The sequence below is a fragment of the Apus apus genome, chromosome 3, assembly GCF_020740795.1.
Source record: "Apus apus isolate bApuApu2 chromosome 3, bApuApu2.pri.cur, whole genome shotgun sequence".
Lineage (NCBI taxonomy): Eukaryota > Metazoa > Chordata > Aves > Apodiformes > Apodidae > Apus > Apus apus.
In genome coordinates, this window is record NC_067284.1 from 11183683 (window position 1) to 11209313 (window position 25631).

Here is a 25631-nt window from a genome sequence, read left to right on the forward strand (position 1 = left end):
AATCATCAGATGATAGGATGGTGCCTCTAGCCAAAATTATCATGCAATTATTTTAGGCAGTGGCATCTAACAAAGCCATTCCCTCCAGGATCGATCTGCACATTTGCGACATCCCGGTGCGTTGTTTTAGTTGGTTCTTCAAACATGACACTTCCACCCAGCTCCCAAATGAAATTTTATTTTGCAAAATGACTAAATAGGCACCCTTTGCTCTACAATAGGTTCTTACATTTTCCTTTACATTCCATTAGTTTTGCTTTGAACCAATGCCCAGGGATCGTTAGGTCATGTCCGATTTCATACTCCGTTGCCTGGTGAGTTAATTTAGGATGTGTTCAGGATCACTCTTTGACAATGGAGGCCACAGGAACAGAGACTCGGGTGTCCAGTCAGAAGCACAGGCTTTTGTCACAGTGACCCTGTGAGAGCTGGGTTACAGAGCCAACCCCAAGCCCATTCTGAACTGGTATCTGTGAGAGACAAGGTCTAAAAAAGGGAGTTGCCAAAATGGGATTTTGTGAGAAATTAAGGCCACCAGAGCTGAAGTTCTGAAACTAACAGCTTCTGTTGCCTAATCCTGCCCAGGCCTACATTTTATGGAAATCCCAACTATCAGGGTTTTTTTCTCTTTTATCCCAGAACTTCTGGCCCTTTTAATCCATCCTACAAGGTGCACGACTGCTTTCCACTCCAGCTTCTTGTTCCTAAAGGTATTCCCACTAACAGTGGCCAGTTCCCTAAAGACAGCACCTATACCTCTTCTTTGGGATTATCTCAGATTTAAGTACCAGTGGATCCTTCTCTCATGTCTCTGAAAGTCCTGTTTGAATACACTTTCGGAGCCTTGTCCTGCAACAGATGAGGTGGCTACAGCATCTTTCCTCTACCCCTAGCCTAACGCAGCAGATGTACGGTTTATGCATATGTTACAAATGCTTTAGCAGCTGTACCATTACTTTCTACTCCTGAAAGATGTGTTAATATTCATCCAGGCCACCCAGCTCTCCGCAGGCCTTTCTCATCCATATGCTCTCATGCTCTCTCTCAAGCACATGTACTCTCATGTACCTGTCATTGGCATTTTTTCTTGTCTCTTCTTTCCGAATACGGTGACAAAGTCCCTAAGGCTTTACCTTGCTGCTTCAGTTGTCTCAGAACTTCAGCTCAGGCCTGGGTACCCTGTGCTGCCTCACCAGATGTTGTTGACCTGACATCTCCAGTGGCTTCCACAGCACCACCCTCTTCAGCTCTGCTCCCTGTGAAAACTTGAGAACTCAGCAAAGCTGCAGCACCTGTGCTTTATTCAACCCATGGAAGAACAAGATTTGTCACTCCCTGCAGCAGCAACTTGTTCTAGGCCCAGCACATTTCTGTCCCACCTCTTCTCCCTCCCAGTAAGTCACAGCACCAGAACCACAGGCTGCCTACCTCTCTCTGCCCTCAGAGAAACCTGCTTAAGATTTTGGTTTTCTAAGGGGACAGGGGACATGACAGTAGGCTGCATGGGAACAATTTGTCATGTTTTTGCTTTGTGTTAAAGGACCGATCAGGCAAGCTTGCTAAAGGACCATACCTTTCACAGGAAGATGAAGGCTACCTTACCTTCACAGTATAAAATTGCAGCCCTCAGAACTGGCACAGCTTTACCTTTGGATACCCACATCCAGGCTGCCCACTGAGACCTGCCCTGCTCCATGCTGCTGTCTACACTGTGTCAAGAATTGCTGCACAGTTTTAGACAGGGCTAATTATCAAAGAGCACACTAATTAATAACATGGACAATTATGTTCCAGTTCACAGATTCAAACCATGGGCCTCTTTAGTTTAACAACAGCTGTGCAACTTCCTTTCTGTTAAAATGTTTCTCTTTATTTTACTCCCTGCATTATCTCTTGTGACTCAGATGGGTTTGCTTTTGCTGGCAATAAGGCACAGATGTTTCACTCTGTTGGGAGGGGATGTACCAGCCACCACTGAAACTTCAATCCATCTTTTTCATTAAAGCCAATTTTGCTCCTGAAACAGCTCTAGATTGATTTCATAGATTCTTCTAAGAAATCCTAAAACTTTTTTCTTGGCATGCTTTAGTACCACTGCCTCCTTTCATGAAGACAAATTGCTAAAGATTAATCTGCAGCTGGTTTTAGAGTGAAGACAAGTAGAAGAAAGAAATGGAAATGCTAAAGAGGGAGCTCTTACAGGTGAAACAAGTGGCCAGTTCATGTCTTCTACTGCTCGAGGTTCAACACAAGCCTCTTTTGCAGCAATCTCTTGCATCAGTTCAGCAGCATGACTTCTGCACTTATGACTGTCTAAAACCTGTTTTTCTGGAGTCCTAAATTCCCACTCATTTCTGTCGATATTGCCACCATTTTTTTCCAAGAGATCTCACCCATTTGAGCATCACTTACAAGATTAAAGGTAAGACTGGACTCTTGCTGTTCTGTGAGAAGCTCTTAACTGAAAGGGAAATAGCACTTTGCAAAATTTTCTACTACTCATGTCCATTAAGAGCTTTTACACTGAATCCTGTAACAATCTGTGTGTTGGATAGAGACAGACCTATTCCTCAATAAGAAATTGGAGTAAAACTCTCAAAAGGCTGCCACCAGCTCTACCCTTCCAATGAAAAGCCTTGGATACCAAAAGGCCTTTCTCCTTTGTAATGTTCCACTCAACACTAACCCCAAACTTCTAGAAAGAGAGATGAAAGTTGTAGGTTCTAATCGTGGTTGAAAGGTTTTATGTAATTTCCGAAATTGTCCAATTTCTGATCCAGTCATACCCCCTAAAGAAATAAGCAATATGCATTTGGAGCAGTAATTGCATGGGAGCAGCAGCTGATTACTTCCATGTTTATTAGCCAGAACATCAACATGGCTACTCATTTATACAAACCAGGAGAAGTCAATTTTAATGCTGCTTCACAGCATTTGCAGTTGTCAAGCCATTAGCCAAGAGTTCTAGAAATTGTTTTCATTTACCTGAGGTTTCACAAGTAAGACTGTAGATTTACATACAGTACATTTTGCATATACGTATCAAACGTTGGAGATATACATTACAAACAATAGTACAAAACCACTCCAAGCCAACCTTTGTTCAACAAGAACATGAACGTGTGAGTTTAACATTTTTATTTTTTGCATTACTCTTACAGTAAGCAAACTAGTTTATACAAAATAAACCTGGAGTTTTATATAGTTAAAAAAATCATCTTTGGCTAAACAAAGCTCTATTTTTATACATATATTTTTATATATACACACATCAGGTATTTTACATGACCACGTAGGAACCTGTACACATACTTACAATAAACACAACATTAAAAAAAGTTCCATAATTTACAAAAAAAGAATCCCAAAGTCAGAACTAAAACAGTCAAACCCTGCCCCTCCTCTCACCTGTACAGGTAAGAAGGTAAATAAACACAGACAAGGAATCAACAACTTTGTAATAAAATACTGTCTGCTTTTTCAAGACAGAGAGGAAGCACTTAAGTGGAGAGAAGCTAATTCCCTCAGTGCCTTCAGCACTGTGCACATTTAGATCTCTAAGGATATGGTTAAAAACACTCTTAATGGAGTCTGATTTTTACACAAGCATGAACGCTGCTCTGCAAACTGACTGTTCTGAGAGCAGATTCAGTTCCATTTAAATCTCCAATAAGTAAACAATTACCACAAATGTTTGTTAAGAACAAGCATGGGTAGGAATACCAGCCCTCCCATTGGTATCACTAGGTGCTGCTGGCATAGCATGGAAGATGACACTTGACCATCAAAGGCAAACGTTTCAGAAGCAAGCACGTAAGACGGAAGCCTGTCAGAACTGACATCAACACCTACTCAAGTTGTTCCTTGTACCAGTTTCCAGAGCACAACCTAAAATGGGGGTGGATGCACTGTTCAGCAGCATCACAATCCATTCCATAGGTCACTTTTACAATAGATGTCAGTTGCAACATCCCTGACAAATTATCTGATGGTTTATTAGAATGAGAAGTCTGTGCTGTTAATTGGAGAGGGAGCTAAAAATCATTACGCTTAAACTGAAGAAGTGGTAATTGGATGCTGAAAAAACGCCAATTTAATCCAAGTTGAAAGGCAATGCACTTAGGTGGGGCTCTTAAATGAAGTCTAACTACACTTAGGAGATATTCTGACTGAATAAAGACTACAGCAATTCCTATCCTCAAAAAAGAATAAAACCTTAAACATCTATGAATTCATAATACAAAAACCTGTGCAACTTCCAGGAATGTTTCTTAGGGGGAGGAGACAAAAAAAGCTTTTTAGAAATTGGGGATAAAGCAGCAATATGTATGAGATGTGTGTGTGTGTATACATATATACATCTTTTTAGTATGTACTAGTGAAACTGGAAGCAATTGTAAGAGTTCTTTAAAATAGAACATAATGAATTTCTAATGTACTAAACAATTTGTGAACAAAGATACAATTGCTGTCAAAACCTGCTAAGCTGACAAGCTTCTGAAACTGCTTATTTTTACAGCGAAGTTTTTCTCCCAATCAGTAAGTATAAAGTCATATTTTATAAAGCTGTAAAGGTCTGTTTCTAAATTAATTTGAAATAGAAAATCACTTGTCAATTTTTTTTTTTTTAAGAAAACTGAATGTTCATTACATTGAAGACCTAAATTAAGTACCTTTCCCAGATGTAACTTGGAGAAGAAAAACATATTAGCATTCTATAAAGAAAAAAAATACTGAAAAAATTCCAATACATGTTTTGTGGGGAAAAACTCCACCCAATTACTCAATCCAATACTGTCTTTTTAAATATCATCAGAACTTCAAATGTTTTTAAACTACAAGACAACTCTTTGTATATCAATCCTCATTACAGCATTTCACAATTTAAAAGAATCTGAAAAATTGGTCACTGCATTAATGACTGGCTTCACTCTTTCACAGATGTTGGAACTCTTGACTTATTGCCTTATTTTAAAATAAAAAGGCTCAACTTCTTAAAATATGTTTGATGGTAACCAAGATGATGTATGTGTAATTTTCCAGGGTTACCTACTGACTGGATTCCAAAGCACTCTTACTTTATAAAAGCATAGCTCAACATGCCCACACAGCACTTCTGACAAGTTTTACAAGAGCCACCATTTTCTCTGGCCTGCACACCCTTGCCTTTGCTGATAGAACACACTTAACCAAGAGGAGATGAGACCCCCTGAAAATGATACTGTTCCATTTGTACATGCCTAGTCTTTCCTAGCCAGCTTGTTTGTGAAGTTCCCTTTGTGTTATTCTGATAAAGCACTTCAGAGGAAAGATGGAGAGGGAAGTAAATAATTAACAGTGCATTAGATTTACCAAACTTAGTATTCTGACTTGGATACCTCCCACTAATCCCACCATATGAAGGCAGTGGTTGTAGTCCATTGTTGCTGGTAACAGCTAAAACTTGTAACCATGAAGCAACTTGGTGGTAAGGTTACTTGCACTTGGATTTCTTGAACAGCTTCATTAATTGCTTGAATCTTTCTAAAACCTAATGAGGGGACAAAAAAAAGACATATCATTAAGGCCCCAGATTTCCATACCTACTAAATCAGACCGATCTGATAACATAAAGCTTTTTTTAAAAGGCCACTATTTTTTTTAAAAAATTTTCTTCTAATAAATTTTACTGGGAGAATTTTAGGAGCACCATTACCAGGTTCACTGGATATAGGAAGTCTTCCTTATATTCAAATCCTTCTTTGTCATCTGAAATAGCCTCCAATAATCACAGAGAGCTAAAGCCAACTACCAGTTTAACACAGGTTTCCTTACAAGGAGGAAAAAAAGGAAGTCTTTCAAGCTAATTAATTAGTCTTGAATTTTGTCAGGTATAACTGTAAGATTCAAATGTAAGGACAAAAGCTTATTTTTTACTCCACAAAATGCATAGTTGATTGGTTATTTTCTTCTGCCCTCTTGTACAACTGTTGCTTTACATATTTATGTCTCATCATGGAGTAATCTGTCTCCTAGGGATTTTACAAACTGGTCTGTAGATGACAGTCAAACATTTTTTGTTGAGCAGAGCTGCAGCTTACACAGTGAACTCAACTCGTAAGTTTGCATTTCTTATAGCTGTATACAGATTGTAGATCTTATCTACCATTTCCCAAACAGCTAACTGGGAAGAGTGGCATAAATGTACAAATAACACCATTTTATCCAATCATCCATCCCAACAGTTTCTAGACCCTGCAAAGATCCTGTAACCATAGAACACAACATCCTAAAAGCCAAATCCTGAGCACACGGGATTGCCTAACTTAGTCAAATAGGCTTTTCTCCCTATTTAAATTTGCAGGAGAGAGATTAAGGTAGCAATTCAAGACAAATACAAAGTTATATGCAAACCTCAGGAAATATTCTACACCAATTTGACATTTGTGTCTTTTGAAGTTTCTTAATTAAAAGGTGAAAGAAAAAAGATTTTAATGAGAAATGTCTTTTCTGCAAAATCCTGTGGGTTGTTTTTTTTCCAGCTATAATTTTAATCCTTTTCTAATTTATTCTGTGTGTGCAAAGGCTTTGGTCCTCTCCAAAGTGACTTTCTTTATCTAAGTGCTGATTCAACAAACAATCCTGTTGTTCCTGACTTCTGACTGGACACAGCAGCTTCCAGATACCAGTCAAATGGGCACTGAAGAATCCCTGGACCATAATATACTTGTAATGTATATTTTTAAAAAGAAGAAACATCTGGGAGAATCTAAGATTATTTTTCAAGAACCCCCCCAACAAAAGACATGAGGAAAAAAACCTCCAAAGGCTTTTGTTTAAATGCAATCATAACCATAGCAACATTGTTATAAAATGCAAGAATGATAGCACCTACTCGATTTGGGCTTTTGTTTAGCCTAGTGGCTAAGGAAACAAAGGTTTTGCTTGATGGTCCTTTTCTCTGGCATTCCAGTAAAATTTCTCGGTCATCATTTCTGTAGCAAAAATGCATTTTTAAAATATTAGTGTACATATATGTACACATGCACACAAACAAACAAATACACACAGGCATATATAAAATTCTGAGTATTTCCAAACTACAGAACATCAGTTTAAACAGCAGCAATGAACTTATGGAGGATCCTCCCCTCTACCAGCACAGAGTAACAGAGTCAGTACAAACAAGTGGTAGTGGAGATGATGCTACCCCATTAGAAAGGGCAGGATTATTGCATTAGTCAGTTCAAATCCAAGGCCATCAAAAAAAGTTTTAAGCTTCTGCAGCAGACATTTAAACTTGAACTGAAAAGAACTCATACATTCAACAGGGACCAGTAGTTCTAGGCAGACTTTCCTCAGTTTGCATGCCTAGTCAGTGGCTTTCACCTAAGGTCCATTGATGTTCAAAGATTAAACAGAGGTGTTTGACTTCTGTAAGTGGCTTAATACAACAAACATATTCGGAGCACATCTACTGTTCACATGAGAACAAAGGATGAGGAGTCTGTTCTTAAGTGTGTCACTGATTTGCTGTTTGTCTCATTAATGCATTTAGGTATAGGTAACACTTACACAGACCAAGGCATTGTTAAGTAGCTACTGTGTACCTTTGGTTGAAACCTGCCATATTCCAATAAATTGTATTTAATTTCCTCCTCTCAACAACAACAACAAATATTTAATGACTAGTTATTTAAATAAACTTAAATAAACTCAATCCCCTAACCAAGCATGGCTGGAATTTTTGGACAGGAAAGGAAATGGGCAGGGGAAACAAAACTTACAGACAGTGCAACAAAGTAGGTCTGAGTTACCTTAGCAGAATAAGCTTTAAAAGCAAAAGTAAAAAGCACTCTTGTTTTGGGAGATCTGGGTGAGTGATTAAATGAGTTATGACACATGGAAGCCACTTTCTTTAAGGCAAATCTGATTTAACCTACCTAAGAGATTACTGAAAATGGTTCTCTTTCAAAGGCTGCTAACAGGAATGCATGAAATAATCTCTTAAATTTGTTTTCCCCTAGACACTGATGCAGAAAAAGGACAAAATACACTTTAGCACCTTTCAGTGGTACTCTTAAGAGAAGACATCCATCTCAAAATCATACTGCAAAGACAGGAGGCTCCCACTCCACTATCTGCAGAAGGATGTAGAGCTACAGAATAACTTCAACCATCAGCTACATATAATTTTCTTTCCACTTTTCAGTATATCAAATAGTTTAAAAACATCTAAAACAATCAAACAGCTCAAATAAAAAATTACCTTGTCCAGGAAACTACTACTTCTCCTTTCTTTTTAATGATGTTTTTGGCATACAGACTAGGTGATGATGCAGTTGAAGCCAAAGGAGAAGAGTCTTTGTTCTGCTGCAACTCATTCTTCTTACTGGAACATTGTTTAGGTGACGAATTTACCTCTTCAGACTTCGCATCACTCGCATCGCTCTGTTCATCTTCAGCGTCTTTTCGTTGCCTTTTTGAGTTGGAATTCTCTCTGAGAGCCTCCTTTTTCCTTTTTTTACTAGTTTTATCATCTATACTTATGTGGCACCCCACATCAGTATTTGAAGTGGATTTTATTTCAAGAGTACATCCACCTGCTACCACCCCATTGGAAAGCTCTTCTGTTACAGCAGCACACTCTTCCAGTTCTTCCTTTCTATCACTCATTTCTGAGTTCCCTGTAGAAATGTCTTGAGTCCTGTTACCTGCAGTGGATTCCACTACACAACATGAAGTTTCACTGACAACATCATCTGTTAAGTCTATGTATGACTCTATACTGCATCCAGCGGGAAAAGAAGCTTGAGATCTAACATCCATTTCATTTATGTTTTCAGATACTTTCAATCTGTGTATCTGAGATTGCTCAGAGCCTTCACCTGGGCTTTCTGTGTCGTGGCTTTCTATGTTAGAGGATTTTCTACAGGGTCCAAGCAACCCAGTAGTTTCTTCCTTTCCAATACTATTGTCTGACTCATTTAGAGGCTGAGGTAAGGCAGGATTTTGATCTTGCCCAGTGATGACACGAGGCAACTGATTTGTCTTAACCCCATCTGGTTTGACAGTTTCTTGCACAGTGGCTGCTGTGACACGCTGACTGCCCCTTTCTTTTTCCCCACTCTCATTTTTCCTCATTTCTGCTTTTTCCATCTTGGTTGAGGATGCTCTTGTCTCTTTCCCTGAAGCCACCTGATCAGATGCTGGTGAGGTAGATGGCACCGCACGCCTAATCTTTACAATAAAATGATCATTGGATTTCTCCATGATTACTGCTTGCATTGGTAGGCTGGGGCGACACTGAAAACCAGGAGCAACAGGCCGACTTGTCCACGATGAAGAACAACTTGATTTGCTGCTTGAGTTATCAGATTCTAAAGCCAAGTGAATGTCTTGCTCAGTGGCATCCTCCTCTTCCAGAAGTGCATCTTCACTGTAATGTGCGCTGAGAACGCCCTCAGGAGCTGAGCTAGAATTATTCTCAGGTTTTAGAAAGCTGAGGTGAGCATCGGATTTCAAAGGTGATGGAATAGTTAAGGAAACAGCCAAATCTTCAAGGAGGATAGAAGACACAGAAGATTTAGTCTTTTGTAAATTGCCTTCATCTTCTTTGCCTGAAGCTGCATTTGTAGGAACATCAAACATACAGCTTTCATCTAGCACATCTGGATCAACAGACATCTGAATCCGAGATGCTAAAGAGGGAGCTCTTACAGGTGAAACAAGTGGCCAGTTCATGTCTTCTACTGCTCGAGGTTCAACACAAGCCTCTTTTGCAGCAATCTCTTGCATCAGTTCAGCAGCATGACTTCTGCACTTATGACTGTCTAAAACCTGTTTTTCTGGAGTCCTAAATTCCCACTCATTTCTGTCGATATTGCCACCATTTTTTTCCAAGAGATCCGAACCTTGCAACAAGCTTTTGAAAATCTCACCCATTTGAGCATCACTTACAAGATTAAAGGTAAGACTGGACGCTTGCTGTTCTGTGAGAAGCTCGAAACTGAAATCAGACTTGTTAGCTTCTCTGGATAGCTGGAATGCTTCCTTTTCATATTTTACACCCTTCAATGGAGTAAGAGTGCCTTGCAAATTATTCTTTTTGGAGAGGTGAACTTTGGTTTGGGAATTTCTTGTGTTATCAATGGAGTTAAGACATTTTGTCAAGGCAGGTTTTGGTGCATCTGTTTTATTTTTCCCATGGTGACCCTTATGTTGTTGATAGTCCACAACTTGCTTTGAAAGGATATATTCTTCAGGCTTTTGAGATGTGGCTTTCAGGGACTTTTTCCTAGATCTTTGCAAATCATTTTTATGACTCATCTTGTGTTTTTGCTTTCCTGCTCTTTTAAACTTCCCTTCCTCCCTATCATTTCCCGTAATTCCCACATCACATAGTTTTATTATCATTCTCCTTATCTTCTCAAACAAGTAATCAAGCTGTTCATCTACAAACTTCCATAACTGTTTTTTCATATCAGACACTTGTTGCTCAAAAAGGCGGTCCACTATTGCATTCTTTTTAACTTGCTTAAGTTTGGACTCTATAATATCGCAGACACTCAATTTTAATGTCTCATCTAATGTAGACATCTTGGAAAAATTCAAGTATTTTATTAACGATGTAAAATTTTTGATACCAGATTCTATAATTCTGTGAAAATGCTGAACTGGGAAGTGTACCTTGAACTTCATGTAATTTTTCCTCATCTGTTTTCGTATAGCTCTTAGCATCTGCATGACTTCTTGTACATTTGAAGGTTCCACAATAACATGAACTATTTTTTCAAGACTAGCAATGCTCACAGTTTTATTTTTCTTCATATCCTTAGATGATCTCAAAGTCTGATTTTTATGCCTCTCTCTGTTCTTCTGTGTACTTACTTTCACAGAAACAAATTTTCCATTATCCACCTTGCAATGCACAGTTTTGCTCTTTTGATTCTGTGGACTATGGATCAAATTCCGTGTCTCAGGAGAAGTTTTTGGTCCTGACTTTTTTGTACATTCAGATCCTCTTTCTGCCTTAGATTTTTCTTCATCACTACTTATGATTTCTCCTTCTTCTATTTCATCTGAAGAGATACTCAGCTGGGACTCCATCTCTAAGCGTTCATCAGACATGCTAACTGGATTTTGATTTTCTTTGTTTACCTCCTTTGACAAATTCTTTGAGGGACAGATGACAACTGTACTTTCAGGATTTAAATCTATAAAAAGAAAAGTTTTCTAATTATCATAAAGAATGCAATTATAAATAGACATTTTCAGAAAAACCTGAAAGAAACTTCTGTAAAGTGAGCCTTCAAAACTGTTTTAAACTACTAACGACAACATGGGAAGTCAGAGTTATAACAAGTTAGAGAGTTATAACAAGTTTGCTTCAGCAGCTGCTAGTTTAAGGGATTTTTCTGAGCTTCAAAGGGCAAAGAAGACCTCAACATTTCAACAAAACCATGATCTATCTCACAAATACATCCACTGAAACCAGAAAAATAAAGCAGTTTCCATCACTATTGAACTTCTTTAACAAGTTTCCTGAACACTGCACAAACTATATTTTAACTTTAGCATAGGATCATAGAATGCTTAAGGCTGGAAGGTACCTTAAAGATCATCAGCTTCCAACCTCCCTGCTATAAGCAGGGACACTTCACACTAGACCAGGCTGCACAAGCCTCATCCAACCTAGCCATGAACGGCATCAACAACCTCCCTGGGCAACCTGTTACAGCACCTTACTACCCTCATGGTGAAGAATTTGTTCCTGATGTCTAACCTAAATCTACCTTCTTTCAGTTTAAAACCATTACCCCTTGCCCTATCACTATCTTCTCTGATGAAAAGCCCCTCCCCAGCTTTCCTGTAGCCCCTTCAGGTACCAGAAGGCTGCTATGAGGTCTTCCTGGGCCTTCTCTTCTCCACGCAGAACAGCCCCAACTCTCTCAGCCTGTCTTCACAGCAGAGGTGCTCCAGGCCTTTGATCATCATTGTGGACTAACACTTAGGTAAAATAGGTGGCTTTTCTTTCAACAGTTTCACAACAAAACCAAAATGTTTGTATTCAACTATCTTTTTCAGGTAAAAGATAAAGAGGTTCTCCAAGTTTTTCAATAAACTGACTTAGTAAACAAAAAAAGAGTAAGAGACAACACACATGATAAACTACCTATTTCAGCTTTTGATGCATTTAAGATCACACCAGCACTGTAACTAAGTGCAACCACAAAGTTTTTTCTTAGAAATTTTGGAGAAAGTCTGCATTTCATATTCCTGAATTACAGGAAAGGGGAACGAGATATGTGAAAAAAAGGGCTACACTCCTTCCAAATGTCTTACTGTTTCACAAATAGATTTAATATTTTCTATTTTGAGATACCATTAAGTGTATATTTAATAATTATTTAAAACCCAAACCAGATGCTATTTGTTGAGAAAAAGAAGCAATCACAAAGCAGCATGTTACAGACAATGAAAAGGCAAGCACTTTTCCATTATACCAAAATCCCACTGAAGTACATATGTATTGATTAACGAGATCTGCAGTTAATTTTAGGCTTGCTGGGCACTCTAGTTAATAAAACACTCTTATGTTCAATCACACATAGATTAGACTGCTTAATGACCTCTAACAAACATTTAATCTCATAAAAGATCATATCTAAATTGACCTCCATAAACAATGAGCTTATGATTATTACTAGCATTTTAAAGCAACATATGAAAATGTTTACTTTATACAGATTCTACAGAAGCAAACTCATATTCCATCACTGCCTCCATTTCAGTTTTCCAACGATCAATACCTTCTCAAACTAATCACTTCAGGAAAGTGGTCAAATACAGCATTTATATATGTATCCCTGTCCTGCAGAACAGGAGAAAAGTGAGTACTTCATGGGAAGGTCCAGAGAAGCCATAGCCTCCTGCTAACTTAACAGATGCAGAACATTTGACATGCATTATCATTAGTCAGATCACAAAGACAATGAGGCATCTAACTTCAAAGCTAAAAAAATCACTGCTTTGCCATTTAGTAGCAAGTTCTGGACAGGATGGATTCCTCTAACTCAGGAAAACACTACAAAATTGGAAAAATACGTTTATATGATCTTCATCTACTCTGATTCCAGAGCTCTCCTGTCCTCCGAGATATTTCACAGAATATAAGCTACTGTAGGAATGAAATATAAACTGCTAAAGGAATTAACACTTCAGAGTAGCTATCTCAAGCACAAGGGACAGAATTCCAGAGTAAACCACACCAAGATTAGCAAAAAGATCTAAGGATTATGCTCCTGAATGTAAGAAAAATTATTTAAATGTCCCTCTACCATTCTCTTCTAGTAGACAACCTATAAACATCCAGGAGAACTTGTTATTAGTTTCAGCAGTACATTGCAGGAAGAGTTAAATTCACACAAGTTGCAACCTTTGGGTCACCTATTTTCTCTTCCTGTGAGTGCTGTCACACTATTTTATTTCCCTGTCATCTCATTTAGGAGTTAGCTCTTACGTCACTAACGATTAATCCTAATGTTCTATTTGTTCCATGTTTTCCCCACTGACTGGCTCACAATTATAAAATATATATTAAAATTCACACTGAAATTAATTCAGATGGAAAGCACAGCCTTCTCTCACCTACCATTCCTAGAAATTAAGTCTCAGGTCCTCTCCAGCTTTCTCACAAATAAAAACTTGAAATAATATAATTCTAAGTAACTTTTGCCTCTACAGTTTCAGAGAAAAACCTAATGAGATCTACTCAGAACTAATTGCAATTAAGAAATGTATTTTTTTAGTAACTCAGTGCATAACTCAACCACTCAGCTGTCAATAGTGACAAGCTCCCAGTTTTTACAGCAGTACAACTGGCTGCAGTCTTGGCTGCACAACAAACAAGAAGGACCACTGAGACTTGCACAGCTTAAGAGGAAACAGTTTGTATTTTTGAGAAAGCAGTTAAAAGATGTAATTTCTGCATCCCATGAATGGATCTTCTATGTCTTTATGTATAAAATAAATTTGAATATACATATGCAAATACCTTTATTATAACTCTTCACAAGACCTTTGCAGGGACCTTCCATCTTAAGTGCTTTAGCCAAAGGGCGCATTGGACTGTTCAGTGGGCTGATTGCCTTTGGAATATGCCTCAGGTGATTGAGATCAATGCTCAGTATTGAGCTGTCATCATCAACAGTAACTGGGTTAGTTTCTCTCTCCTTAGTTCTCGGACACATCTCACCACTAAGAGATGACGTCGTACTGATTTCAGTTAGGTCTGGCTCCAGATCACAAGCATTCTGGTCAACTAATGGTTCATACTTCTCAGTTAACATAGTTCTGTCAAGTGACTGAGATGTACTCATATTAATTTTGCAGTTACTTTTTTCCTCCACAGGATATGCAACATTTTCTGAAGCCAAGTGACCACTGTCCTTCACCACTTCCATTAAAGAGTCTGGTTTTGTTTCACTAACATAATCTGCAACATCACAGGACTCCAGGGCACCAGAACTTTTGGCTTCTGAGTCATCTGAGACAAGGTTTTGAGAATCACACTGGTCTGCTGAGCTTCCTGTATCAGCAGCTGGCCACATTTTATCTTCCCCTTTCTCCTCTGCTGCTGACTCTGAAACAGCTCCCTTACTTTCACTGACAGGTTCAGATTGCGCTTCTTCTGCTGCTGGTACATCCTGCATCACACCCACTGTCACCGGCAAGTTTTCACACTCTGGCACACTCCCTGTCACCTCCAGGAGCAAAGATTCTGGGTGACTTGGATCTGTCTCTGCCACTGCTGTTGCCGAGACTTCCGATTCAACCAGATCACCAGTCTCTGCTGCTTCTGACAATGTTTCAGACAATGTCTCAGCCTGCACCTCGTCAGGAACCAGTACTTCTGCTGCTTCTGGCAAGGCCTGGAGCTGTACCTGGCTCACTTCTGCCTCTGGTGAGGTTTCTGAGCTCAGTTCATCAGTCGTCACCACTGACAATACCTCAGGCTGTGCTGGATCTGCTGCTGCTGCTACTTTCAAGGCTTCATTTTCACAACTGGCTGAAACGGGCAGCACTGGTTCCATGTTGCTTTGAGCTGCACTGTCCAGAACTTGCAGCATTGAACTAGTTTGCTCTGTGAGACCACAGTTAACAGGCTGGGCAGAATCTAACAGTTCTGCCTGCAGTGTGAGCTCTGTACTTCCCTCATCAGTGGCCTTCTGGGAAGGTGTTATAAGTCTATCTGTTGGACATTGTTTCTTACCAGGAGAAAGAGTTAAATTTAGCTTTTCCATAAAGCTAAGTTTTAAGTCTTTGCTTTTTGTCCCAACGTGATCATCTTTAGTTTTGGGAACTTTCAAGCTATCTGCTGCTCTGAACTTCTTTTTCTCACTTTTTGTAACATCCTTATCTCTCTTGGATTCTTTTGCAGATTGGTGAGAAATCTCTTTTGCAACTTTTCTTTCATTTCTAAAATGTTTATTGTCATCCTGATTCTCTCTTTTCCTTTTTTCTTCTGTTCTGTGTCTTTCTGATTTGGAATGTGCTGTTTCCCACTCATACCTACTACTATTTTCCTTCAAGCGTGCATATTTATGCTCTCTGCTGCTGGAATTAGAAGGTGAAGTCCTTCCTTCTCGAGAAGTATGATCATTTGTTCCCCTGTCCCTCTTGCAGTTGATGTCTTTTCCTTTTCTAGACTCTTCCACACGACATTCACGTGATTCGTGAAGACTCTTAGAATGTTCATTCTTTGAGTGTGGACTACTCCTTCTACCAGACCTCCTTGGTTGCTCTTGTAGCTTTTCGTTTGGCTTATTTTTTTGGCCTGCATTTTTTTCATCTTTATCATGTGTTTTATCATCTTTTTTTAATACATTTTGGGACCTCTCATCAGCATACAATTCGTCCTTTGTCTGAAATCTGTCTTTACCAGCAGTTTGTTTCTCCCAGGAAGAAACACCCCTTTCTGCTCTTCTTTCTGCACTTGGACTGCATTTGTGTCTTATGCTCTGACTTTTTTCTTGCAGCTCCTTCTTACTAGCCTTCTCTGAAAGGGTTTTCAGCTTTTGCTGAGGATCTGAATTCCCCTCTTCACCATCACCATTGCTACAGGTTGTTACCTTGTTTCCAGTGCTCTGATGTACTTCTCTTTTGTACTTGTCGTTTCCCCTACTATACTGTTCATTACTTTTAATTTCTTTTCTTTCCTTTCTGTTGTCCTTGTGGGAACTGTGGTCATAGTTGGGTAGACACATTTGAGGACCACCATTGCAGAGCTCTTCAGGAGGGCATGTTGGTAAATTTGGAGTGTTTCTTTTTTCAGAGCTAGACTTCCCACTGTCTGTACTGCGAGAGGAGTGACTGTGGTAAGTATCTTTTGAACACTCATTTTTCATTCTGTGCTCCATCTTTATACTGTCACCTGAATCAGAAGGTCTGAAATTGGAATCTTTTGTCTTACACATCTCAGAGCACCTTCCATTAGTTGATCCTGGAAGGTAAGTTCTGGTGAAGCTACTTCGATGACTGGGAAATTCTGATAGCCTGTTTATAAAAAGACAAAAAAGTTACATTAGTTCTTTTGCAATTTATTTAAACATAACTTTTTTGCAACCATATCCCTCTAAAATGGTTTCATACTTTCAGATTAAAGTTGAAAAAAACGTAGGATAAAAGCAGACATTTAACAATTTCCATTAGCACACAGTGAAATAATACCATTTGTATACATATTTTCCAAAAGAAATTCATCAAAATAAAAAGCATCTGTGGAAAAATAATGTATTGGGTCTAATTAGCCAATTTAGTAATTAAAATTCATATTTAAATGCCCAGAAATAGAGGCTTCTCCTAGAGAAAAAAAAATATTAGTGATTTAAAAAAAAAGAAATGCAATAGTTTACTATTTGGTAAAATGGCAACCACAAGACTAGGTATTCTGTGCCTATGCTTATGCTACCCAATAAGCAAATAAGCTACCATTTTAGGAAGTTGCTGCAAGCTACAGAAAACAAGTAGTAAATTAAAATAATCAAGCCCATCAAGGCCACATGCTACTGCTACAAGGTCATAATAATAAAAAGAACAAATTAAAAAGGGCACATGTAGCCTGTGTGGCCCGAAGTCTTACTCATTACTGATGGAACTCAAAGTTACCTCACTGGACAAAAAACAGTGGGATTAAAGACAATGGCAACCTTCTTAAATATTCTCCACTATCTAAAATGAACCAATGTGTGTTATCCATGCAAAAAGAAACAAAAGTCACACCAATAAATGATGGCAGCAAACCACCAGATGCATGGCTCCTTTTCAGAGTCAAGGATGAAGTGACTGCTAAACAGACATTTAGTTCTGGCCTAAATGCCACATTTGTTGTAAGGAATTGGTTCAAGTGCAAAATAATTCCGTATTTATTGCCCATACAAAATGGGTTTGGTTTTGCTTGATAAAATTGAACACGTACTATGGGCTGATCCAGTAAATTTAAATACATAACGATCAGCTTATGCAAATGGCTCTGCTCCAAAAATGTGACTCTGTGATGTGAACTGAATATTGAACTAAAACAATGCTGCAGCTGTTGTAATCAAAACCCCTTTTCTATATTTCTGTTTAACTTTGAAAGCTACTGACAGGTTTTCACCATGCCTTAGGCTGGCTACTAAATCTGCATACAAGTGTGATTAATGTAATTATACAAATGCTGTTTTTTTGTTTTGGGCTTTTTTTGTTTCTTTTTCTTTTTTTTAGGTAAGCACTAACAATTCCCCTCAAAGGTAGTATCTTTGAAGTGGTCTTTAGAGATAAATAGAATGCTTAAGATGAGCCAATTCATTACAGACCATGCAGCAGACAGGACATGCTTTTAAGAAGACCTCGAGGTGCCACTTTCCCCATAATTTTCCATGATGGATGCCTCCAAAATACGTAGGACAAATACCTTATTCATATTTTTTCATCATCATATGAAGGTACTGAAATGGAGTTCTGAACTCATGAGGGTGAGTATCCAAACCCAGACAATATTTAAATCCAGAATGATACAAAGGTGTGAAAATGAGAGCTATCATGTCAAAGACAATCAACTGAAAGAATTAAAATCTCTTGACCTCCATCAGAATATACCTGGTCTTTTTATGTATCTAATTAAAAATAATTTCATAATTAATATGCATATAGCATGTCATAGGAACCTTCTTCTTTATGAAACTTCTTGGTGCAAGAAAATATAAAATGGTCAAACTGAAATACAAACAAACCAATGATGTGGCTGACGTCACACAAACGACAAGCAAGCGACCTCAAGATATTGCAAAAGTGACAAGCAAGTGACCCCTGCTCTGGTTTCCAGTGGTTCAGAGACCTTACACTCAGCTACTCTCCCATGCATAATTCAATATTTTAACTCCTTGGAGTAAATTAGTAGCACGCTAATTTAATCACTAAAAATTCTCTAACTGCTACCCTCCACCATTAGAAACAGGGCTTTTGTATCTTGCTATGAAAACATTATATAGTCTTTTCATTTCTTTTCATTTGCTGTCTGAAATTTCCTTAGAATTCACATCTGAGACCATAGAACAGAGTAGTTCTGAAGCTGAACTGTGTAAGGCTTTGAAATGTGCAGGGTGGTTAGATAACCCACCAGAAATGGGCGATTTAACAAAACAAACAAAAGGAATTCAGGCAGTCACACTCTGGATTCTTCCCTCTTAATTAGAAACCAAACACCTCATCGTAAATACCCATTTCCTCTGACTGCACCAGTACTAAACCACACAATTATTTACTAAGTAATGATTTTCTTCATTAGTTTTACTTAAAATATACACAAAATAAGCATGATCAGACAAAACACTGTTTTCAGTTCCACTGTTTAGTGGTACCTTTGATGGAGATTACTGATCTCTTCATCCTTACGGTTAATTTCCACTCTTGCTGTTTTGATAAGTGCTGAAATATTCTTTTTGAGAGCTTGATTTTCATTCTGCAGAATGACATTCTATTTTGAATAGACAGAAAAAAGAGAGCATGTAATGAAAAAAAGTGCAAGACAATCGTTAGAAAAAGTCTCATCATACGCAAACTGACAGTAGAACACGCAAACTGTTTTGGAGAAGTAAAAATTAATTCAGAATTATTGAGATCCAAAGGAAGTTGGGTTTTTTTTGTTGGTGGTGGTGGGGTTTTTTTGTTGTTTTTTTTTTTTTTTTTTTTTTTTTTTAATATTACTCACATTAATGCTTCTGTTTGTGTTCCTGGTAATTATTTAAGGTGTTTTGGGCATACAATTTATTAAAACTGAGATATACCATAAAACAAGTAACCACAAAGCTAAAAAAATTTAAAATGGTAATGCAGCCCTTTGCTTCATTTTTTGACTTGATCTGTTGTCTTCCTGGTCCCTGTGTGTCAAATGAAAGCCTTTCCAGAGAAAGAGGGTAATGGTATTTATTTCAAGGTATTAAAACCAACTTTGGGTGCTCTGTCATTCTTACATTCCTAGCTATGATGTTCTAGAACCCTACCTGTCAGTCCTAGAGACAGCCCCTTTTCTTAGTAATTGTCCTCAGCAAAGCCTGAAAGGCAGAGAAGTTTTGCAGAAAACGATATAGAAGTGTCACAGGGCAGAAGCTGCTCACCACTGCAGTCTAGAACCTTTGGGATTTATGTGTAATACACAGCAGAGAAAGTTGCAGAATTGCCCAAGATAATCTAACTACACAGAATGGCACAGCATGGGGATAATTAATGTTTTTAAGCAGCTAAAGTCTTACTGCACACGTTGTGAAATGAGAATTTACCTACTGATTTTGTCAGTAGGCTACTCCAGCAACTATCTTAGGCAGAACAAGCTCCCAGCATTTACTTTAGAGGAAGTAAGTAAAGAGGAGTTTTACAAACCATCTGCATGGATTAATTCTAGAAAGCACAGGAAGTTAAGTCTCTCTCAAAATACTGTTTGCTTTACATCAATCATGACAATCGTGTTGCCCTTTGAACTACAGTACCTGTGCTTGTATTTCCTTAAACTTCTTCATCAACTCTTTCATTTGCTGCTGACATTTTCCATACTCTGCCTGCAACTGTCAAAGAGAGAAGAATTCACAGAAGTGGACTTAAATACACAGAAAAGTTACTCCTCTAGATTTGCAGTTAGTTAACACCACAATTTGTATTACAAAGCTCTGGTTTTTTTTCAACACTAAAATATTAAAGCCATGTTAAATCAAAAAAGCTTCAATATGCTCCAACAGGCATACAAGTCTCTAAAACATCACGAACACTCAGGGAAGGGGAAATATATGTATGCTTGCCCAACAGTAATAGGCTAGAGTAACAGGAAGCCTTATTATCATGAAATTAAAGACACAATTATCAGGGAGCAGGAGTTCTCAGTGCCCTGCAGATGGGGACTTGTCAGATTTTATATAATACAAAACAGATAAGGAAAAACACAACAAAAAGTTACTACTAACAAACCTGATCTGCAAAAATAGACTGCAAAGAACATGCTCCTGTTGAGATCGCAAAATTAAATAAAATACATTTGGCATGAGCCCTTCTTTAAAAGTAGATGGTGGCAAAGCTTTCACAGAACAATGGACAACTTCCCTATTGTCATACTTTACAGTCATAAGCTTGCAAACTTTTAAAGTGATATTTTCATCACTTACTACACTCCTGGAGGTTTTGCTCCTGCATCTTCTATAGTGAATTGTATCTCTGGATGTCTTTCCCTTTCACTCCAAATCTCAAGTTCACAGTTAAGATGTGTCTTATGGACCAGGACAGGTGATGCTACATGAGCAATTGTTCCACTAATTGCTAGAAGCAATTACCTACTACATGGTAGCCTTCTGTCTCAAGGACACATAAGATTAATCCATGACCTATCTGCTGTAGTCTGGTCAAATTTATTGGGAGAAATGTCAAAACTAGCTCTGTATCTGGTATCTGAACAGCTATTTAACTAGAAGGAAATTACGGTACACTTTCCCATAACACAGCTTATATATGAACTGAATGCAAAGGACAGTAAATGAGAACTGACCATGTCACAGGCTGATTCATTTATTCTGATAAACCTGTTGACCTAACAGTTTATTAGCACATTTTTTGCCTTAACTTCATTTTTTGCATTTTACACAATAAAACTTGGAACAAAAAAAACCCCAAACCATCAGAATTATTTTTTTCACATCAGTACACACCTCGTGGTAGGATGCTTCCTTTGCAGTCCCTTCTTCAATTAATATCTCATCAAACAAATTTAAGCTGTTCTCAGCTGGTGTAGAATTTGGAGCAGACTTTTCTGTAGAAATAATATAAATTACATAAAGAAAAACATTTTTCTAGCCAAGTTGCACTGTGTCACTGAGGGAAACATACGATCTTATCTGGAGAAATTCCTATCCTGAATTTCAACATTTATGCTTGTTTAATTGGAAATTCTTGATCCAATTTACATTGACATAAAAGGTAACAAAGGGTATTAAGATTTCAACTGAAAACATTGCACTAGAAAAATTAAGATACACAGGACACCTAACAACAAAGATTTTAGACAGTCATAAAATGCACATAAGTTGTTTTAAGTCAAAGGAGAGCTCACTCACATTAAATCTTCCTAATTTACAAAGCAAGAAGGGCTACACCTTAGCAGTGACCTGAGGTTCCACAATTCCAGAGTTATTTAGATAATGGTGCTTTCTCCTCAAAGTCAACCTGTGTGATTGTTCACCAAACAGACATTGCTGACAGGACCCGAGTTGTGACACCTCTGAAATACAGCTTTGTTTGCAGACAAAGAAGTGAAGTTAGCTATGAAAGCTGCACTTCAATCCTTTGGACTGTACCATAATACAAAGGGTATAATTAACACAATGCAAGAGGACACGCAAATAACAGCTCATCTGCATATAGCAACAATCTCACCAAACCTCTTTTTAAGTTTAAACAAAAAAAACCCACAAGATCACTCAGAACTAGACTGAAGAAAATATTTGCTCTGCATTAAGTTATTCCTACTTGCATGTTTTATGTTTACTAAACCATGCACCTCAGTATGTGAAATCCAGACTCAGAGAATACTTCTAGATGCTGTAACACATAAAAAATAGAAAGAGATGCAGAGATGTTCTATGTCTGTAGGGTATAGTACAGTCCTTCTATAAGGATTCAATGGTCTTACAGTGGTAAGGTCAATACTGAAACTTTTTTAAAATACTAAAACCAGTATTTAATGAAATGGACACACTAAAGACTCCTAAAAACAAGATATGCTGGGTCTGTATTGTTTTTACCTTCAAAGAAGTTAAAAGAGGAAATTAATCTATGTTAGCTTGTGAAATTATTGAAAAAGTAACAAAAGGTTAATAGGATCAACTGAAAGTACTGTTATCACACAGAAACTGTGTTTTGAGGCTCTCACTGGGGATTCAGTGATCAGTGACTGTTGGTTCGGAAACTATTAAAAAACACCAACCAAACCCAAACCAAAGGTGCCTTTTCCAAGGTAAAATGTCCTATATCAAGGCATAGATAGGAGAGCAGAATTTTCTCTGCACTCCTTTATATGTCCAAGCCTCTTAAAATAGCCAGTATCACATTATAACGACCTTATAATCATTCAGCTAATTGTATAAATACAGAAGAGAATTATTAAATCTGCTTAAGTGCCTTGAATTTAAACAAGTAGCTCACTAAAGTATATGTTACAGCAGCTACACGTAAACTTCAAACTAATTGTTGCTTTAGTCGAAACCAACCTAAGAAGACTCTATAATGCTCTAGGCCAAGCAGCAGGATACAATCAACCTACCAGGAACTGTCAAATCATTGTCCAAGCCATCGTAAATATCCACTGAGCTCTCATCACCTTCCTTGAAGGGAGAAGCTCCATCTAAAGCCAAAAGAAAAAAAAAAACAACAAACAACAAAGCAGCCAAAGTAAAAATATGGTCAATTCCAACCTCTGTATTTCCCATAAAAATATGTGTAGCTATGGTCCTAGATCAGCAGAGCAGTGAAAGGAGTAGCACTGACTAGTAAAAGACTGAGGATTTTCACCCAGCAAGCTACTGTGGAGCAAAGTTCTTTAGTCACCAGGTAAGTCTTGTGAGATCAATTCCTAAATACTACATGTGCATCAAACAAATTATATGGCTTTAAACATAAATAAAATCTTAAATTGTAAACTGAGTCAACTTGATCTGAATTTGACACTTGTTTTCTAGAATACTCTGAATAAACAAATAAATAATTAATATGATAAAGTCACTACTGTTAAAAGAAACATTTCTCACTGAACAGAAAGCATTGTAACAGTCTGTATCATAATTCAAATAATTTGGTTTCGTATTGCTACGTATTCACTCACAAAGTGGTTCTGTAAAAGTATTTTAATCTAAATCTCCTCTGTCTTCATGACTTTTTCCAAAGAATCTTATCATTCTCATCTCCTCTCTGTGACTCTCTACAGTTCTGCAACAGATTTTTATTATAAAAAAAAAATAGTTTTCCCAGCCCTGAGGCTGGGAGTCTGACAAACGTGTCAGATAAATCACCTGTGGAGCTGGAAATACTGTTGAAATACCTTGACTGCTGATATTATACCAGATGATAGCATGTTTTCTCTTACAAAACAGCAAACAAAGGAACAAACCCCCTAATATGTCCAAATACATGCTTCATTAGGATACAGTGAAGGTCAAATTACACACTGTAAAAGCACAGGGTAGAGGCCAGTTCCAGCCTTCGTCTCAAAACATATTAGAAATCCAAAGTACACTGTGAAGGTTTAAAATCCAAACTTACTTACAAAGTCTGGCTTACACTGATATTGAGCCACAGACATTCAATTACAGTTGAAGCTCATCAGTATTTGTCTCAAATTAAGTTGTTTCTATTTTGTTTTCCAAGATTGCTTGTGTTAGTTCCCTACAAAACAGAAAGTAGCACATCTTACCACCATAACAGACATCAAACAGTCCCAGTCCATCCTCATTTGTTGCCATGATACAAACCCCCTACGGCTTCTCCATCTAGGGGTAAAACATAACAGGAAAGGTAACAGATCAATTCACAATTTCAGAACAACACTGTAAAACCAAAGCATCTTGAAATAACACCTGAGCTATGTGTGGCCCTTGTTTTTCAACAGAAGCCAGCACTAGAGTGAGAAGACTCCTACATCAAGACAACAAAGCTCTGTCAAGAAAAGTAAGAAACTGACTGTTCTGTAATGTAAATCCATCTGCAAATAAGCATTCAGAAGATCTTCAGCTGTATTTTTTACTTATATTTATCAAGCAGAGATCCTATAAAGAGATTTTTGAATGAAATCAAGCACTGCCCTCTAAGAACAGGTTATCTGAACGTCTGTCTCAACCAGTTAAAACCTATAACAGTTGATAATCCCGGTTCCTTCTCTGCTGGCCACTCAAGAGCGAGCTTCCCCTGCCTGACACCACCAGCCAAACCAGCAGCGAGCGGCAAGAAGCACTTTGCCCGCCAGAGCAGCTACGGCAGAACGACTTCCCAAGCACGCAGGCCGGTGTCACCGCGGCAGCAGCGCCCGTGAGGCGGGGACCGGAGGAGCCCGGGGTGCGGGGCGGGCAGGGGCTCCGCGGGCAGCGGCCCTTACCCCCTCCCCAGGCCTCACCCCCCCCCGTCCGAGCGGGAAGGGGCCCCAATTCTTGTCACGGCGGAAGCGCCCAGGGCCTCTCGGGGGTCAGGGCGGGAGAGCCGGCGATGGGGGCACCCCGGGAGGGGCACCCCGGGAGGGGCACGCGGGGCCGGGCCGGGCCGGGCCGGTCACGCTGCGCTCGGAGGGAGGCGCCGGCAGGGCGGCCGGGGGAGCCCGAGCTGGGCAAGGCCAGGCCGAGCCGAGCCGGCCCGGCTGGAGCCGAGCGGCGGCAGAGGGGAAAGGGAGCGGCTCCCGCGCGGGGCGAGGCGGCACCGAGCCCCCCCCCCATCCCCCCCGGGCCGGCGGAGGAGAGGAAAGGACGGCAGGGGAGGAAGTAGGAAAGCCCCGCTCGGCAGACAGAAACAGCCCGCGGTCCTCACCCACCGGCCAACCGCCGCCCCCGGCCCGCGACACCCCGCAGGTGGCCGCCGCTGGTCCCGCAGGCCGGGCGCCGAGGGGGCCGGGCCCCGGGCCGCGCCGCCAACAGCCCCGGCCGCCCCGCACGTCCGGGCCGCGGCCTGCGCGGAACCCGCCCCTCGGCCCCGAGCGCTTGGCGCCAAAGCCGGGAGCGCGAGGCGGCCGCGCCCCGCCCCCTTTCCGCCTTCGCCCCGCCCCCTCCCCGCCGTCGCCCCGCCCCTTCCCGGCGCGCGGCCCCGGCCCCGCCTCGGGAGCGGCGCGGGGGGGGGGGGGGTGACAGTGGCTCCCCTGGGGTGTGTTGGGGATGCGGGGCCGGGCCCCGCTGCCGCGGGGGGTGCGGGGCGTGGGGCGGCCCCGGCGGCGCTCCCGGGCGGTTTGAGCCCGGCTGGCGCTGTCAGAGCCCCGCCGGGAACATCGTTAGCGCGTTCGATCCGCACCCGGGCCCCGCGCGGCCGGCCGGGGCAGCTGGGGAGGAGGGTGACGTGCGGATGTGAACGTGGTGCCGGCCGCCCTCCTCCTCCCGAGCCTG

General features: G+C 39.8%; 1 protein-coding gene across 1 annotated transcript; it reads right to left on the bottom strand.

Annotated features, from left to right (window-relative positions):
- Positions 1-3123: 3123 nt before the first annotated feature.
- CASP8AP2 (caspase 8 associated protein 2) lies at positions 3124-25234 on the bottom strand. Its single transcript, XM_051616289.1, has 10 exons — positions 25070-25234; positions 23966-24041; positions 22820-22900; positions 21210-21310; positions 20007-20081; positions 18882-18997; positions 14036-16536; positions 8249-11195; positions 6875-6974; positions 3124-5530 (listed from the first exon to the last, which is right to left on the bottom strand). Exons 2-10 carry the CDS (start codon positions 24012-24014, stop codon positions 5474-5476), a joined length of 6027 nt encoding a protein of 2008 aa, XP_051472249.1. The 5' UTR covers positions 24015-24041; positions 25070-25234; the 3' UTR covers positions 3124-5473.
- Positions 25235-25631: the final 397 nt, after the last annotated feature.